Source organism: Chinchilla lanigera, unplaced genomic scaffold (genome assembly GCF_000276665.1).
Source record: "Chinchilla lanigera isolate Chin_1 unplaced genomic scaffold, ChiLan1.0 scaffold00185, whole genome shotgun sequence".
In the NCBI taxonomy this organism is placed as follows: domain Eukaryota; kingdom Metazoa; phylum Chordata; class Mammalia; order Rodentia; family Chinchillidae; genus Chinchilla; species Chinchilla lanigera.
The window spans coordinates 863,686-883,526 of record NW_004955586.1 but is presented as its reverse complement, the minus strand read 5'-3'; the positions used below and the strand labels follow the sequence as shown (position 1 = coordinate 883,526).

Genomic DNA, 19,841 nt, shown 5'->3' with positions numbered 1-19,841 from the left:
TGTTAAATACCTTGATATATAGAAATTCTGGGAAATGTTATACCTTGTTTACTCACAGACAGATAGAGTGCAATCCAGAAACCTGTTTAAAACTTAATTTTTCTTTTTGCATTACAAAGTAATATAATTGCAGTTTTGAGGTAGAATTAAGGCTGAGGTGTGGATTAACGAATTACTGAGATATTCTAATCACATGTCAGCTTTTAACTACCTTATTATTTAAATGAGGCAAGACACTAAAACAAGTAGCAAATGAATGCTTATCTAAGTAACTACAGCATGTAATACTTTGTTGCAGATGTTGTAGTGGCATTGGCATACTTTGTGAATAAACCGAATTTAAAACACAAGTTCTTCAGAGTTCTTTTTCATGTATTTTTTCTTCTTTGTCTGTACTTATGTATAGCATCTCAGGGTGGTAGGAGAACAAGTAATAAAGCTTGACATATGAGCACCTCCTACCTCTGCACAAAATATCCATGAAGATGTTTTTTTAAAAAATCAAACTCATAATGCTTCAAAAAACAAAAGATCAAAGATTACTGGCATTGTCTAGGAGGAATTCATTTCATTAGCAGGAATGGCATACAGAACATAGTCTTAAATGCCATAGTTTACATCTATTTTGTGAACCTGAGTCCGGCAAAATATCCAGAGAGAGTAGAAAACAACTTGGACCCCTGCCCATAGAGGCTGGACAACAGACAGTCATCACACCAAGGAGCTGGAGTTCTCAGTCCCCCACTAGTGCATATTAGCATCTATCTATTCAAATGATTTCGGAGACTAAAATGTCCCAAATGTAGTAAGGCAAGAAGGAGAAAAAGATTAGAAGCATGTAGCCTCCTCAGAGAAGTGTGGCAGGAGCAGGCGATAGTAGGAACTGTGCTCTCTAGAACCACGTAGGAAAGAGCAGATAGCGTGTGCTTCTCTGGTGGCTTATTCACAGAACTGGCTGGTCTGGCCTCAGACCAGCCAACCCCCATGAAAAGAATGTTTGCTAGCAATCCAAGGTTTGAAATCAGGTTGGCTACATCAATCTGAATTTGAAGGTCAGGTGGCTAAAAATTCCAACTGTTCTTCTTTGCTGCCAGATGCTAGTCCAGGTGGATCTCTTGATCTTAGTAAGGACAGGATGAGATTAAAGCCAAACCAAAGCAAAATGGGGAGAGGGGGATGGCACTTAAAATGTTGCCCTGGTAATTTAGAAGCAACACCTAGCTCTAAAAATGATTTTTCTTTTAAGTAACAAGTAGACAAAGTTCAGATATGTGCTTAGTCTGAAAGAGAAGGGTATAACCTCTGCAGAGACAGAACAAGCTGAAACAAGGCAAAAACTGCAGAAGTTGGCTGAGATAAGGAAAGAATATCAAGAAAACTAAAATGGAACAAGAACAAAATTGATCCAGCAGTTTTGAATAATTCACTTATTAAATATTTATTCTTTAAATATTATTGATCACTTACTATGTGCCTGCTGTTATAGGCACTAGTGATCCAATAGCAAAAAAAATATATATGAAGCAGTTATGAAAGATCCACCTAAAAGTTGTAAGGCTTATAGTAGAAAACACCAGAAAAATAAGAGTAGAAACAAAACACAAGATTACTAGAAGAAAACTTGTCTAATTTCATTGATTTTTCAGGTAATAATAGTTAAAAAAAATACATTCCCCTCTAGATACCATATTTTCTGATAATTTCAAATTTTTATTTTAAAGAAAAGTCCTAACAATATTGAGGCAGAGACAAAGAAGATACCAACATCAGATTGAAAACCAAATGGCCACAGACTTCTCTTCTACAGCACTAAATAATACTGAAGACCATTGGGGCATTCCTTCTCATTTAGTACTTTATGTGCTATTATTATAATTTCATTATATCAGAAATGGCAGCTGGGGATATAGCTCAGTGGCATTGAGCCCGCGTGATAAGTGCAAGGTCCTGAGTTCAATTCCCTGTACAAAAGAAAAAGAAAGAAAGAAATGGCACTCCTTCTTTTAAAACTCTTAATTTTTTTCCTCTTGGAAAAGTACTGTATGGATTTCTTTTTGTGTGTGTGTGTAAGACCCTTCACTCTTGTCTGCTTTTAAATTGCTTTAATAAGATTCACAGTGTTCTGGCAAGCGCAAGGTCGTGAGTTCAGTTACTGGTACCGGAGAAAAACCAAAAAAAAAAAAAAAAAAAAAAAAGATTCACAGTGTTGATGATGTGAATGGTACTTTCTAGGGCTTTTCAGTACACACAAGCTTACAGGGACTATGTAAGAATGTAAGGCTTCTTTCCCAAAAATTCTGTGCCTGCCAACTTGTCGTGCATGTGTTCAGAAAATAGGAAAATAGAGTATTTTTTCAGAAAACCGGAGATATACTCTTGCTGAGCAAAAAGTTGCTGCAAATCAGACAAATACCTATAATCTATAGGAGAAAAGGACTATTAGCAAACAGTGAAGCCAATTCAATATGTAAATAGATATAGATGAAATATAATGGATCATCTACATGTATATAGTTATAACTAGATTTAATAGCCAAAATATATTCTCAAAAAATAAATTTATATAACAAGTTCAAGGTCTCAATAATGTAAAGTTGTTCTGGCATAAGAAAAGATCAGTAGCCTATACTAGACAAAGCCAGAGGTGATTGGAAACCTACAATATATATATAAAGATGCTAAGATAAGACAAAAAACTAGAAATCCATATGAAGGACATTGGTCAAATTGGTTCAATATTTAGAAATTATATTAAATCTGGAGTCCTTTACAGTGTTCATATATTAAAATACATTATAAATGATAAAGACTTAAAGAAATTAAATCATTAAAATATCAAGGTGCATAAATGCAGTATTAACCATAGTCAGGTTCAGTAAGGACTTTGAGCATAAAAGTAGTGGACATACTTACAAAGTTTATGTCAGTAAACTTGATTGTGTAGTCATTTACATTCAACAACAACAAAACTCTAAACCAATGATCCTGATAACCTGGAGAAATTTTGACAAGTTTTTATCCATGAATCAGTAAGAAATATAGTTACCCTAGTTGATCTCAGTGCATTTACCAGGTAATAGAGGAAAACTTCTCTAATCTCATTCCAAAGATTCTTTACGTGTTGTTTTGGCACTTGTTGTACACTTGGTAATCTCACTGCTGAAGAGAACCGTGAAGTGGATGGCAGTTTGGCAGTATGTATTTAGGAGCCTTTAATATTCATGTCCTTTGAACCAATTATAATACTGCAAAATTTGTTCTGTGGAAATAAAGATGCATATTGTTGAAATATGTTCATTGACAGACTAGTTAAATAGCCATCAGTTAAAAGTGATGGTTTCAAAAATTATTTAATTACAGGTCAAAATGTTGCTTATATAGTATCAGTGAAATAAAAACAACATATAAGATATCTGATATTACTGTTCCAATATAAGAAAATTTACTGCAAGAAAATATACTAAAATGTTAGCAAAGATAATAGGAATATTTGTTAGCCTTGTTTTATGCTGTTTTTATTTCTTTTATGTCCTGCCACTTTTGAGTAGACTGAAGACTTTGACACTTCTGATTTATGATTTATTCATATTCTGTTTCCATCTCTGCTCTTTGCCCCATTTTTCCTTTTTTCTTGGCAATGTCTGCAGGGTGGCAAGAAAAAGAATTTTGGAACCAAGAAATGAGGGACTGGGGAGGAGGAGGATCTGTTTTTTACTCTGTGGATTCTTGGTACTCTGTCCCAGAATATACCCCAGGCATTTGGAATTCTCAGTTGGAAAAACACTGAAGAATGACTTTCCTTCTGCCTCTTTTTATTTTGCAGGAAACACATGAAATTGTGGCAATCAAGAAGTTCAAGGATAGTGAAGGTATATATGTTGTTGTTTTTTTCCTTTTGTATTAAGTTTTTGTAAAGAAAATGTGAAAGAGGTGGGATTTAGCTGGCTAGATCCTATCTATTCCTGAAATTTTAAAGTCACATTCTCAGAAAGTGAATATAGCTTTATCTATTATGATTTGCTTGGAAACATTTATTTCCTTCTATGTGAATCTTTTCTTATCATATTAGAAAGTTTATCTTGTGTTTTAAGGTAAAATTAACATTGGAAATCTTGCTCTAAATGGCAGATAGAAAGTCATCCACACTGTTTCTAAATGTAAATAAAATGAAAATGCTGATTTAAAGTCATACTTCTGCTGTTCACACAAGTAGTGAATGCTGTATGAAAGATTTCAGTATTGGATACTGTGATCTCCAGCTCCTAGTCAGAATTAGAGATACAATGATAAGTAGGAGAGAGTATTGACAGGGCAGTTTTCTATGTGGAATCAATCACTCATTGGGAGAATAAATGCTTCTAAAAAAAATCATACTTGGAGGCCTTCATTACATATTCAGACCATTTCAAATTGAGTACAGTACTCTGTTCTGGGCTTGAAAGTTTAAAATAAAACATTTCCACAGTTCATTAGCTTTTAAATCTCAACTCGTAACCATGTGAAGATAGCTAAGTAGAGAAACTGATCATGAAAATGTGCAGGGCTGTTAAGGAACTCTAGGCAGCATTGTTTTAAGCATTTTGGACAGAGACCTCGGTAGAAATATATTTTATATCCTAACTCAGTGTCCACACACATTCTGTACTATATGTAACTAAAGCAAAAGTGTCACAAACCACTTTATTGTACTAATGTAAGGTACTCTGTTTTCCGTTCTTTCCTGTTCATATAAATGCCTGTCATGGCATCAGATACCTTGATTCTACCACTAATGAGTCACAGCCTGCCATTTGAAAAACAGTGATTTAGGTATAAGAGGTACCGGTATAGTACTAACCTTTATATCTAATCACCATATGAAGTTAGCTGTCATAGTCTACCTTCATCAGCACACATTTGCTAAGCACTGTAAGACACTAGCTTCTGTATTTATAAACCATTTATTGCTCTGATCTAAGAATTAGCAAGCATGAAATAACAAAAAGGGCTTGCTCACAAAAAGTTACAGGATAATTGAGCAGTATTGATGCAACTGCATTCTGATGTGCTATGTGGAGTGTGTGCATGTCAGTTGGGAACTTCAGCAGGCATCGTGAGTGCAGCTTAAAGGAAGGCAATGGAAAAATGCTTTTAGCTTCTTCTGGTCCGGGGCGGGGGCATACTTCAAACGCTGTGCCTGTGGTCTAACGGAAAAAGTAGCCCTAAGCCCACCCACTGTGAAACCATTGGAAATGGACCCTTTGAACGGTGACTTTGGGCTAACTACAGGTGGCCCAGAAACAAACGATGATCTCCTAAAAAGAGTAATTGCAACAATAGATCAAAGCGCAACCTTTACATGCATTTAGAGACTTCTGGTTGTGCATTCATCTTGTAGGGCACATCAGCAAGCATCAGTTACCACCAAAAATAATAATTGTCATCGAATTCTTAAAAAGGAGTACAATCTAGGTCATGTACAATACTGCTTTTTAACTAAGTACCATACTCTTCACAATCTCTGTTCAGTGTATACCAATGTTTAGCTCCAATTATATGATATATTTCACCCATGCAATCAAGAATGTGTACATAGAAATCCATCGAGCACTGAGCCAAGTAGTTTAAGAGCAATACAAGTAATTCAGGCATGGATGCTTTCAAGAAGCTTTGGCCTGTTAGTAGAATTAAGACCTGTAGATAAATTATAAAACAGAATAGAAAACAGTTCAGTGCCTGGTTGGAGTCACGCAACATGGGTCATTTTGAGGCAAAAGAGATTATTTCTAGCTGTGGCATCCAGGGGTGCATGTATAGTTTAGACATGGAAAACATTCGGTCTGCCCCTGTTTCTCTGAATCAACAAAACATTATTCTGTTCTGCCCTCATCTCTGCCAGACCATTATTGTTCCTCGCTGGTCTGTAGTCTTGCCACGCATGCCACCTGCGTACACTACACGTACTTGGAGAGGGACACTTTCAAAACACTTCTTTGACAGAATCCGAAGATGTATCCAGTTATTCACAAACTTAAACTTTGTATTTCCAGTCCTGTTAGAGGCCCACTTTCTCACTGTTTCCAGTTCTCCTTGGAAGATCTACTACTGTCTTCTCCGTCTTTATCATTTTCCTCCAGCCAGAGTAGTGTCTTACTTAATAGAAAAAAAGGGAGATGTGTGGTAAACAACCCTTTTGGAGTGTGAAGTGCACGTAGATAGTTCTGTACAGGGGAGGATTTCCATTCAACTCCTATGCAAACTCTTTAATTCTGAATTAATTTACTGTCTTTAGTTTTAGTCAAGCCTTTTATAGCAAAAATATTATATGCCCTTTGGTCATATAGCTGTCCTTCCTCCCTTTTATTAGTTACTCTGAAAATATTCTTTTGATATGGTGATGGTGATTCTAAATCCAATGTTTAAAATCTTTGTGAAGAGAGTGAAATAATTCTGTATAAACAGTGTTAAACTGAAATAGGATCTGTACCTGGTCTGAGCCATTTTAAAGCTAATCAGATATTCTCTAAGTGATGATACTGAGGGATATTTTGTGAGAATATATATTACCTTCGGGTGGCTTTGAAAGATTATGATAATGTCCTGTCTTGTTAAATTCATATGTATACACAGACGTATGTCTCAAAAACATTTTTGAGAATTCATTTTAAGGTAGACTACTGTAGTTCAAGAAGTCTTTACTATCCCAGCCCAGGATAATAGATCACTATTTCAAATGGCAACCAAAATTTCATAGTAAATACAAGATTATCTTGGGACTTTATATTAGAAACATGAACCTAAAATTATAAAAATAAGTTTTTACTTTATAGGTAACACAGTGAAGTTATAATACCAACTCTGTGTTAGTTCTTAAAATATTGAGTATTATCTTTTTGGGAGGAAGAGCAATCTTTACAGTAAAATTGTGAACTAGCCCAATGAATGACTTTCACAATACAAAGAGGATTATTCAAAATATATACAAAAGATTTTGTCAGTTTTCTCTTCATTTTTTTTTTTATATTCCTTTCTGTCTCCATCATTTTCAGGTTTTTATCATCTAGTTGTTAGCTGATATAACTCTATGAGCGGCCATTGTAGGGACAAAAATTCCTATTGAGAGGAAGGAGTGGACCAGGCATGGTTTCACACAGCTGTAATCCCTCTACTTGGGATGCTGAGACAGGAGATTCACAAATTTGGCCAGCCAAAATTTCCAACCCTTGATTAACTTACTGAGACCCTGTCTCAAAATTGAAAATAAGAAAGGGCTAGAGATGTAGTACTGGGTTCAATCCTTGTAACAAACATACACAGGGGGCGGTGGGCAGAGGGAGAGGGAAGAAAAGAAATGTTTGATGACAAGTTTTCATCTGGTTTGTTTTGAAAACTTCTTGAAATTTGAAGCCTTGGATAGTGAATTCTTAATGATAATCTGAATGAGAGTATTATAAATTTATCTATTAAAGAAGTTGCCACAGAGAAACATTGACTAGTAAATAACTGACTAGAAGTCTCCATTAAATTAGTTCTATTTAAATTTTCTGAGAGGAAAAAGTGACCACATACTATAAAGATACTAGATATTATTTAGTTAAAAGGTAATTTTCAAACTATATGTAGCCTAATTCTCCTACTCTTCCTGTAACTCCAGTCTTGTACCATAAAATATGAGATTTGATGACCAGATGATAATCTTCTCTCACTCTTGTTCATACATAGATATATGTAGAAGTACCTGCTGTCTCAATTTTGTTCAATAATCCAAGAGCACTGACTTAGACCACATAACCTTGGACCAGCAAGAATAAAAAATACGATCTTTTAAATCTTTTCTTAAGGCGAGTCTGTGGTCTAGATTTACTTTTTAACCTACATTTTGGATCTTCCTTTTTTGGCATTGGACTTTCTGATCTTGAATATACAGACAATGGGATGAGGACAGTCCTCCCTATTTTTCAGTAGGTCTTAGTATGTGGCTAGGAGGCTGACTCCAAGGGACCATGCAGCAGTCCATGTTTTATGTGGAATTTAGTTTTTTTCTGCCTTTGTAGCAGATAATATTGCTTGCATTTTATATCGTGCTGCTGCTTATGTTTTCTATAGATAAATATTTTTCTCTTGGAATGGTCATATTTATTCTTCTTAATTATTAGAAAATGCTTAATCATCTATTCTTTTCTCCAGTGTATTTCATTCTCATTTTTACCAAGACACTAGAAAACACTATCCTGATCTCTTTTATTGAATAACATTTAAAAAATAAGTTCATAATCTTGAGTCCTTAAGTTCAAGAACCTGAAGTCTCATTAGAGAGGGTTTGAAACAAAATTTCCAACCCTTGATTAACAAAGAGTTTGATTAACTGAACTTGAGTGTCCTGGCTAGTTATGACTTCATTCTTTTTTATGTCCAAAATGGATCTCTTTCAGACTTCAGGGATTCTTCTAAGATTAGATGACCATTTTGTACATTCATGATTTCATAATTTTTTACTGTCCTTTTACCTGCCCTTCTTCTCTGAAGATTGAAAGGCCCTCATCTTTTTCGGTACATAAAATAGTAGCACCAGCATTCAAACCTCCCTGGCTATGTTAATTGCCCTACTGCTGATATCTTTTCTTCAGTAAGGACAGTCAGAATCAAACATGGTGCCCCTATGGTTTCATACAAGGATGGATTGACTTTTCTTTTTCCATGGATCTGTTTAAAGGTCTGTTTTGGGGTTTGTGATTTCATAAAGTAGGTTACAGCTATTCCTGGATTTCTTTTCTGAGCCCACAGTTCTTTAAAAATAGTGTTACACTAGTTTCTACTCATCTTTAGATTTTTCTTTTCATCACTTATCTTTGAATTTCTTTTGCTTCTGTCATCTTTCTTCTTAAAAATTGTTACCTTTTACCTTAGTGAATCTCTTGATTTTTAAGTGTGTTAGCTTGCTTTACTGGTAAGTCTATATAGGTAGATCATATTTTTGTTTGTTCTTAATGTGCTTTTTTCTACCATGTTGCTTAGTCCTCACTCAGTGGAGTTATATATTTATCTACACATAACTTTGACAGAGTTGCTCCTCCTGCCTTCGCTAAACCCCTTCCGTGGTAACTGATGGTGAGGTCAGTCAGCATGCATACAAACAGGCATTGTGTAGAAGTGCTGCCTCTTAGAGGTGGAAGAGACTTTCAGAATAATCCAGCAAACCCATAGCCCCAATTTACAGGTGACAAGCTTATATGTGATTAATTGAGACTCAAATGCAGACCCAGCAGCTTTGGAGTTTTTCTTCTACCCATACTGTGCTGCTTAGTCGCTTGGGTTTAGCAGTAAGCCAACTGGCCCAGTTTAGTAACATAGTCTAGACCTAACCCTGGGTGTTGCGACTCATTCTCCAGAATTCACTGTGTTAGACCATGCCACCTGTGTCCTTGTGTTCAACTCAGGCTAAGAGGTAGAACGTGACCTTCAGTCCACTCATCCTAAGAGAGTTAACTTTTGTGTCTTTTGTTAACTGGAGGAGCCAGCCCAGGAAGAGAATCTAAAAGGATTATTTCAACTGTGAGACAGTGATTTTTGGTGGGTTGTGCTACCACCTTTAAAAATTGCCCATGGAAATGCTTTGCTGTTCTCTGCTTCTCTGAGGAGAGAAGCATGTGCAGTGAACTGTGCATACTTTCCCCCATCATCTAATCATTTGTTGCCACAGTATTCATCATAAAGTGCAGGACAGCCTGGGAACCTAGAGAAACAAAATTATAGGATGTCTAAATAATGAAGTGTGCATTTTGCTTGCACTTGAAGAGTTAATAACTCCTCTTCCTGACTGCTCCCATTCATTATAATCTTAATGCTCAAGTGCTTGCCTCAACTTTTAATGCCTATGTCTGTCATAAAGGAGCTGGTCAAGTGAGGTTGTTCTGGCACTACATGCTCAGTGATTTAGTGTGCTGCTTTTGGAAGGGTCATTTATCTCCTCCCTTTGTAGGCATTATTAAGTGGAGTGAGTATAGATTTGAATGATGTATACATAACAAATTACCAAGATTCAATGAGGTTTAGGTTTATAGTCAGTAAGACTATAGTGAGAAGAAATCACAGATTATTAGATTTGGAAAAGGCAGTAGGATTTTGGGGAGGGGCATTTATGTCCTGATGAAAGCCTAAGTGGCTTGCCCAAAGTTTCATGTCATGGTATCATTTGGTTTAAAGGCTGATCCCAAAATCTAGATTCCCACAGTCTTATTCCAGTGTTTCTTCTACAAAAGCCATTCTGACTCAGCCATTCTGGGGTGGTTTTATCCATTAGCAAGGTGAAACTGGCACAGATTGGTAAAAATATGAGGTGTCCCTTTTTAACTTACTTTTCATGTGCTGCCTAATTCACTAGTCATTTGATTAGGGATGATATACCTGCTGTATGTATTAGCAATTTTGTACCAGCTCCAGCATAGCTTATGAATGCTGTGAAGGATTTTATATAGATTTTTACATACACACACTCACATACATGCATGTATTCTTTACCCAGAGTACTGTCAGTTTTTTAGATCCTCCCTTTCTCATAGTCACATATGACGGAAACAACTGAGGTGAGAGGTGAATAAGAGAAAATAAATTCGGTTATCTTATTATATGATAAATGGCCTTCTGAGCCTGAGAGAGAAGATGAAAGTACTGTACTTGAAACCAAGAGGGTCACAGGCAAAATGCAGGCACACTAAAAATGTATAAAGTTGCCTTCAGACTATGTGTACAAGGTATATATGAAACATGATAAATTCTGTGTTTACAGTCGAGTCCCAGCTCTAAGATACCTCATTATGTGTGTGTACGTATTCCAAAATCTCAAGAAGTCCAAAATCTGAAACATTTGTCCCGAGCATCCTATAATTGAAAGTGAAGTTCAGAGTAAAGTAACAAGGAATAGTGGGGTAGGGATCTACTTGCTTTGCAGTCTGGCAAAGGCCTTTGAGGAGCGATATTTTAAAGAAGCCTGAAGAAGCCAGCAGTGCTGTAGAGAGCTGGGCCACTAGACTGAGCATTCTGGACACAGGGAACAAATACAAGGCCCTATCACCGAAAACGGAAGTTTAGGGGTATTTGCAGAACTGAAAGACTAAGGTGAAGGAAGGGAAGAGAAGCACGATATGAGGGTTTCTGAAAGTTGCTTTTGGAGACTGGTAGTGGTCCCCAGCTGCAGCAGCTGGGGCTGCTGTTGCATTCTAATAGCCTTCGGATGCCACTTCTTGGGCTCAGACCCAACTTGCAGGACAGCTGGCCTTTTGTCCCCTGGCAGTCCTGTAAGCCTCTTGGGGAGGTACCTCGAGTGCATCTCCGCCCTTCCCCCTATCGGCAGAGAGCATCTGCAGTCGTGTCCTCTTCTCCTGCTGTGGGGCCAGTTTCCTGCTTCTGCCGCCATTAGCTTTTCCTGCCAGTGGCTCTTGTCTTTCTGTAGGCAGCATTGCTGTCCTTTCCTAATCTGTGTTCCAGCATTCTGCAACCACTTCTGGCTGAAGTAGAATACTTTGCTTATGTAACCAGTTCAGAAAAGAATTCGGACTTTATATTTCTTCTTTGTTACAGATTCTCCAGTGTTACAAAGCCCCTGCTTTTATTAGTTCTTTTTCTTTAAACACAGTTTGAAAGAAGATTGGCAGGAGGGGCTAGGATAAGTTTAGAAGCACTCCTGGCTCTGTGTTGATACTCTCTCCCCTCTCTTCATCCCCATTGCCGTTCAGCCTTTTCCCTCCTGTGTGCCTTGCTTAGAAAGCATGCCTTCTAGAAGGCAGTCTTTCTTGCCCCCATCCCCAAACTCCATTTTCTTTCTTCTCAGACTTGAAGACGTGTCTGAATTTGAGGTCACACAAATTAAGTTTTCAAGCTAGGATTCTGGCCCTTACCGCAAACTTTGAGGCAAAATGTGTTTTAGAATTCATAATGTTAGGATTTTAGAATGGAAATGTGGCACGTCATATAGTACCCTGTAATAAGTAGTATTTCTATAGCACAATGTAGGAATAGCCATATTAAATGCAATAAACAAAAACCACAACTGGTCTTGCATCAATTCAGGTTGACTTCTAAGGGAATTTATCCCAAACGTAGAAAAAGTTTTCAGTTTTTAAACTATTTTGGGGATTTGAATTGTAGGTGACGGATTACAAACCTGTACCCTCGTGCCTGCATATGAAAATACAGTGATTAGAATTTCCCTACTATGTCTGAAGCTATCATAAGCACTCATTTCAAATGAAATATTGGCACCTGGCTCTACTGTCCAATAGTCCCTCAGAGTTAATGTGACTTCTGTCCTTCCTTCATGTCTGTGGAGGTTATCATGAGTGAAGTTGAACAGATCAGAGCAGATACTGGTTCAGCATAAGTTCTCCATCCCAGAACAGCTATACCATCTGGGATGGACAGATGGACATGCCACAGGAAGGCAGCAGGAACCCACAGTAGCTGCTGTTCACAGAGAAGATCAGAAAGTCTAAGAATTTCTGCAGTTTGGCTACAAGCTGCATTGTGGATGCCTGGCACATGGCCTCTGCTCACCGAGGTGGTTGACGTGCAGCCCGAGGAAAATAATGCTCTTGTAAGCCGAAGCTTGAGGCCAGCCTTAAAGAATCCCCTGCTACAGATGCTGGTTGCACAGAGGCTCTGCACACGGATATGATTGATTCTCATGACTCTTCTAAATATCTCTGCTCTAGTACAGAGAACTAGAGATAAAATGACACTTGGTTCATATGTTGCATCTCCAAATTCATGTTTTTACACATATACTTTGCATTAAGGAATATAAGAAAATGCAAGCAATGAAGTTCAGGCTGGTCAAAGAAACCTTTTCTTTATATGTTCTTTAATAGTCTACCTGTGGACTTCTTAAGCAGAAGTACTCAAAGTAGAAGGTTAAACTGGGATGTTTTCAGTGCTCTTAAAATTCTGTGAAAAAGTTTGAAATTTAAAATTTTTCTATCTTTACCATTGTTTACATTCTAGAAAATGAAGAGGTCAAGGAAACGACTTTACGAGAGCTTAAAATGCTTCGTACTCTCAAACAGGAAAACATTGTGGAACTGAAGGAAGCCTTTCGTCGGCGAGGGAAATTGTACCTGGTGTTTGAATATGTGGAAAAAGTAAGCCAGTAATTGCCAATGTGCAGATTTGCCTGGTTCTTTTGTTTAGTGCTGCCTCTGACATTATTGAAGAAAGTATTGTTATTTAGTATCACTTTCCGATGTCCTCATAATCTGAGAACTGTAAAAATGAAACTATTACACATAATCATTACAGGCCCTGAAATATATTTGAGGATACTGTAAAATTTAACAGTACAAAGATAATCTTCAGTTTAAGTAATATATTCATTTGGCTTCTGAAGTTTTAGAATCTATGTCCAAGTGATGTTTTTAGACTTATTTTAATTAAACTCAAATTCTCTGAGGGAGAAATGGGTAAATTGATGATAATAGGAGGTATGTATCAGATCCCACAGAAGAGAAGAAAAGCATAAATTGTTCCAGTTGTTTTCAAACTTTAAAAAAAAAAAAAATTACCTTACTAGTAACTTTGGGTAGGGAGCAGTACTGGAGATTGAACCCTGGGCCTTCACACTGAGCTACATCCCCAGGCCCTTTTTGTATTTTTTGGTGGTGTTGTTTTGAGACAGAGTATTGCTAAATTGCTCAGTCTGGGCTGGAACTTGTGATCCTGCTGGTATTACAGGTTACAGGTAGTGACAGTTTTAATGATGTGACCTAAAGGCAAATGTATGCTGCCATAATCAATATTAGGTGCTTGGGGATTTCTTGGAGAGCAGCTGACCTGTGCATTAGTTATGGTCAAAAACTTAACAGTAGAAGAAATTGGAACCAGAGGAACCTTTTGGATGTTTCCTTGATGAGCAGATAGGTGGTCCTGCTGATTTCCTATGCTGGTATCTAATGACAATTGGAGCTGGAAAATTGCTTTAGGTCAGTTCCCAGGTTCTTGTTGTGCCGTAAATGCTGCCGTTCTCATCATCAAATGGGAAACAGTGTTGTCAAGATGACTGACCACTAATGAGGATTAAAATTATTCAGCCATTACAAATTATTTTGTGAAATAAACACTATATAGGTAGTAATTTCATTACTAGCAAAACTTCAAAAATACAAGGTTATTTTATCATTTTAAAGCACTACTTTTGTGTTCATTTCCTCACTGGGAAAGGCAATTTGGTGTGTCTTTCTCTCTGCTGGTAAGTAACAGAGCTGCTACTACAACTGCAGTCTTCTGATAGCCAGTCCTGGGCTTCTTCCCCTGTTCCTGGGGTTGTCAGGTGGAAGGTGACCATCACACCTGCCCATCAGTGCTAGTACCTCATGATTGACGGTGAGCCGTAGGAGGACAAGGACAGCAATGCTTGAAGGCAGTGACGGTGAACCTTTTAAAGCTTGCAGTAGTAACAAACAGCCAGCTTCTGCGTGCGTGCCATAGGTTTCCCACCCCTGATTTAAGGGATAGGAGGTTGGAAATAGAAGCTTTAGATTATATCACCTTAAAACAAAATAGAAACTTCTTTTTCTGTCATGTACAAATACAAAAGTAAGTAATACAGGACTAGTATGACAGCTCTGCCACACAGTAGGAAGCCCAGGCTGCTTCTTGCTTTTTGCTGCATCACTTTTGAGATGAGGACCTTGTCCTTAAGGTCAGTATTGAGCTCCAGCTGTCACATCCCATTCACCAGGGCGTAGTTGAATGGGCACACTATCTGCAAAGCAGAAGGGAGATGAACTCTTCACTCTGGGCCGTTAGGTCCTCACCTGAAAATTATATACCTAGGGAGCAAGGGAAGAATGGCTATCAGGGGACAGTATCTCTGCTACTGCCACTGAGGGATCTAGAGCAGAATAGGAAATGAGGGATACAATTTGTTATCTAGACTACAAAATCCTCCTATTCCCCCCGTGTATTTGAGACCTCCTATATATTTATTAATTTAAAATGGCAATTAAAATGGAGAATCATAGCAAATGATGCATACCTTCTTTAAACATTTTGTTTTAACTCAAAGCATAAGTATACATGCTTTAGAGGTAGGTCAAGGTCTTTTGCTTCTTGATCTTTTGATTGAAATTCTGATTGGTCTTTCATACATACATTATACCCATAATGTACTTTTAAAAGTGAAGCAAACACTCAGAAACACTTGCAAAGCCATATCCCAGGTCCTTCAGTATTTTTCATCATCACCAGCTCCTGACTTTTGCCAGTGTTTTATGGATGTTTTTGATTCACCTTTGGTTAGACGATAATGTGTTTTGTGACTTTCCTTTACTAAGTATTTCAAAGTACTCAACTTTGTTTTCTTATAAACAGCAGCTTTTTAAACCATTATTTCATTAGTACATGTTATAAATAGGTTTGAAAATGAACACAAGTGATTCTTGATAAGTACACAGCCTGACTGCTGAGAACAAAATTTTTAGGCAACACTAATTTTCAGGCTGGGGAAGTAGCTCCATTATAGACTTTTCACTGTCACGTGCAAGGCCTTGGTTCAATCCCTGTTACTGAAAAAAATTCATTTAAAAATAGCAGTGATAAACCCATTAATGTTAACATAAATAAGTTTATGTGTCAACCATTTTTTTTAAAGTAAAAAATAGTGTTCCACAAAAAAGCAGCTAGCTCAGCTTGCATGACAGTCACCCAGGTGCTGTGTTTCAAGACAGTCATTGTTTGGATGGCACATGTGCAGCAGAAGTGCTCAGTTCGTATACCACATCTTGTTGTGTGGATTCTTGACAAGACATATACTTGAAGAAGGGAAATTTAGTAAAAGTAATATTTTCACTGTCTCATCAAGGACACCTTCACTGAAGCTATTGTTTTGTACTTTTACCAGTGAGGGTTAATTGGATTGAAGATCCAGTTCTTGCTAACGTGCCAACACTTTACTCATTGGTGATTTGACCCACCAGTGTAAATGACAACATGGCGAAAAAGGCAAATATCTGAGTGATCAGTATTATTTGGCTTCATGAGCATGTAGGTCCTCAGGCCATACTTCGAAACTGCTGTCCTGGGTGATTGTCTGAAAATGATAAACTATGACTGTGATGTGGGCCTTCCTCAGGGTGCTTTGCAGAGAAAATGGACAATATTTGGTTCATCTGGAAATTCAATGGCAACTGCTAAAGTTGCAAATTAACAGAATTTTGCATCAATTTTAAAGTGATCTATGACTCCAAACTAAAAGTTTTGAATATTGTTAGAAGTACATGGATTTTCATTTCAGCAGTATTTTCTAACCTATTTTAATTTTTGTACTAAGTGTAATTTTTCTAATCTTAGGGATATTTTTCTTTTCTTTCTGCTTTTTAAACATATTAGCCAGGTGCAATGGTACACACCTATAATGCCTGCTAGTTTGGAGGCTGAGACAGGAGGACCACTTGAGCCCAAGAGTTCAAGACTAGTCTAGGCAATATAGCAAGACCCTGATTAGGAAAAAATAGTATCCAGGTCACAGAAATTAAGACTTGACTAAGGTCTGTTAAAGGTACACTGTGTTAAAATGACACTTCATAGATTACAATGTCATATTTCTACTACATACAGTTTTTCTTATTAAATTTTTCTAAATATGATGTTTAAATGTCTTTAGGGGTAGTGAAAACTACAGATGGTTATTATTTGGGGCAGCATAGAGAAGCAATAAAAATGAAATTTCTCATAAAGAAAACTTTGATTTAATGTAGTGTCCTCTTTCACCATGACCTAGGTTGTAGGTGAAATGCAAAACAAGCAAACAAAAAATTGCATGCTGTGTCTTGGATGAATTGTCATACAAGATGCTTTTTAAAATTATTAACATATAATTTATGGGCCTACCTAATTTTGGAGAATAATGGCTCTGTATTTAACTTTTAGAATATGCTTGAATTGCTGGAAGAAATGCCAAATGGAGTACCACCTGAGAAAGTAAAAAGCTATATCTATCAGCTAATCAAAGCTATTCACTGGTGCCATAAGAACGATATTGTCCACAGAGGTGAGTACGGAATTTATGGAATGGAAAATACTAAAGAAACATCAAATAAAGCTAAAATATTAACGGGCTTAGTATTTCTATTTCAATATACTTTGAAAGTATGGGATTGAGAAGTCATTTGCCCTCCAAATCTTTCCGTACCACAAGAATGGATCCTAAATGTATTTATATACTGTGGTGAGATCTCTTGATATAACCAGATCCACTTTAAACTGTAGAAACACCTAGTGATAAAAAAGTATCCAACAGTTACAACTTTGAAGCTTCTTTGGGGTGGGGGTGGAATAGTAAATGGATGATTTCCATACCCTTTTGGTCCTACAGGTAGACCAAGTGATGTAAGTCAACTTAGGATCAGGCTTTATAGATGCTCCTTAAGTCATTGGCCCCCATTGGTACTCACATTTTAGTCTCACTTAAGGCAACAATCTTCAGTATGTATCTTCACCGTCTCATTTTCCCCACGCATTAGTGAAAAGTGCCCGTTGTCTGCAGACTGCAGGCACGATCAACCTTGCACAGAGGCCATGATTATAAAATGTCTTAAGTTGTCCTTAACTACCACAAAGTCACTGGTTGATAGCAGTGAAAAGGAAATTGTTTGCTCAGCATCATCTTTGACTCTACACTATTTATCTTTGTCTGATAATCTTTTTTGCATTGAAGTTTTACAGTAGTGTGACACAAATTGGTATACTGATGAGGCTAAACGATGTTTATTAGAAAATGGCCCAATGCCCACTTCTTATTTTGAATTACCAGATAAACAAATGTTATATTTAATTTAGCTATAAAGATGCACAAGGATATCACCTTAAAAATAATCTCACTTTTAAGGAAAGCGTAAAGGTCATATGAAGAGTACCAACTTCTCCTATTTCTAGAGTCAATAGTGCTCTTGTATTTGACTCTCATAACAGTCTTTACCAGTATTGTCAGTGGTATGGGTAGATCTCTTAAGTCAACTGGACATCTAGTGTCTAGGGTAATGATTCCAATAACAGGCCATATTATCTTTAAGGATGGTAACAGGGAGCTGAGTTAGCTGCATTACCATCGTGAAACTGATTTAAATTTATTGTGAATCTGTTGTTGTGAATTAGTGGTAGAAACCATGATTCTGAAAATTACAAATTTCACTACCCCTGCCCTTTGTCCACCATATGATACAGATGATGGGTACTGTTCTCTAAAAATAAAATTGTGAGATAACTCTCCAAACCGCATTTTCTGCAAATTTGTACCCTTAACTCCTATCAAATCTTCAAAAGATCCATGGAAAAAATTAGAAATCTTAACTTCATTCATATAGTATAGCTTCTGAGTTATTTATTGGTATTTGAAAACCACACAGACAAGCTGAAGAGACATTTTTAAATATAGCAATTATACAGAAGACCTTTCTTGGATTTTTATTCCCTCCAGTAAATATAATGATAGCTACTTACTCTCATGTGTTAAGATACCTTGTGGATGTAAACATTTTATATTCTATCTGCAAAACTTCTTATTAATATTTTGTAAAGTAAAAATAGTTCTTCAAATATGCTGGCCTAGATTCAGTCATTCTTAAATTCTTTTCAGAGATCCAGCTAATCTCTTTAGGAGTTAAAGATGGGCTGGGGATGTGGCTAAGTGATAGAGCTCTTGCATAGCATGCTCGAGGCTTTGCATGTGATCTCCAGTTCTGTAAAACCCAAAAATAAATTTTAAAGACTTACAAGGATTTTTTTAAACTGTGGTCTGAATGTTTCTCAAAAAGAAATTAATTGAAACTTTATGTGCCAGCATAAAAATGTGTTACTTGGTGTTTATTTTTATTTTACTCTATTTAGATTGATTGATTGATTGATTGATTGGTTGAGATAGGGTCTTGCTATGTAGTTTAGGCTGGTCTTAAATTCACTATGTAGCCTAGGCTGGCCTTCTGCTCACAGTGATTCTCCTGCTTGAGCCTTCCAAGTGCTGGAATTACAGCCATGTGCCACCATGCCAGGCTAGTAACTTGGCTTTCACCGCCACCGTTTTCTATTTAACTTACTTTCATGGGGTTTTGTTTTGTTTCTGCTGTTGCTTTTTTGTTTTTGTTTTTTTGAGATGGTCTCACTTACTGTGTTGTCCATACTTACCTGAGTAAAAACCCTCCTGAATACTAGGATTATAGGCATGCGCCACAACATCCAGCTTCTAGATATTTCAAATTAGATGCCATTTAAGTGATGTAACTTTGTCAGTAAGAATTTATACTAATTGGTTTTTAATCTTCATACTCTAGATATAAAACCAGAAAATCTCTTAATCAGCCACAATGATGTTCTGAAACTGTGTGACTTTGGTAAGTTAAAAGAAATTGAGTCCTGGTATTTACTGAATTAATTTAAGCTAACACATATATAGCTTTTAAAAGGCATATTAAATGTAATTTTTATGTTTAGAATTAAATTAGCAGAGGAAAATTCTATTGCTATATGCTGAAAAATTGATGGCTGAAAGAGTGCTGCAATCTCTTTGCTCTGTAGAGTACTATGTACAATTCTTAAAAATTCATCATCCAGTATTTAATTAAAAGTACGTATATACACACACACACACGCATGTGTATGTGTGTGTGTGTGTATACTCAGTGCCTAATGGCTCCTGTTTAGAGTAGGATGAAATATTTTAGAAATTACTTGAGGTTTAGTTATAATCACTAAAGTTATGCCTGTTTATGTAAACATATAGGTACTATGTATATGCAATGATTATCTGTAAAGTCAAAAGCATTTTTAAAATACTCCCATTTACAAACTGTTAAATATTCAGTGAGTGGTAACTGATATAT

General features: G+C 36.7%; 1 protein-coding gene across 6 annotated transcripts in view; it reads left to right on the top strand.

Moving 5' to 3' along the window:
* The window catches only part of Cdkl5 (cyclin-dependent kinase-like 5), a 205,828-nt gene that overhangs the window by 114,187 nt on the left and 71,800 nt on the right, over window positions 1-19,841 (top strand). For all 6 annotated transcript variants that reach the window (XM_013509898.1, XM_013509896.1, XM_013509894.1 and 3 more), the window contains 4 exons: window positions 3,824-3,869; window positions 12,976-13,112; window positions 16,897-17,017; window positions 19,293-19,352. In XM_013509898.1, coding sequence (XP_013365352.1) covers window positions 3,824-3,869; window positions 12,976-13,112; window positions 16,897-17,017; window positions 19,293-19,352 — 364 coding nt within the window. The remainder of the gene's footprint in view (window positions 1-3,823; window positions 3,870-12,975; window positions 13,113-16,896; window positions 17,018-19,292; window positions 19,353-19,841) is intronic.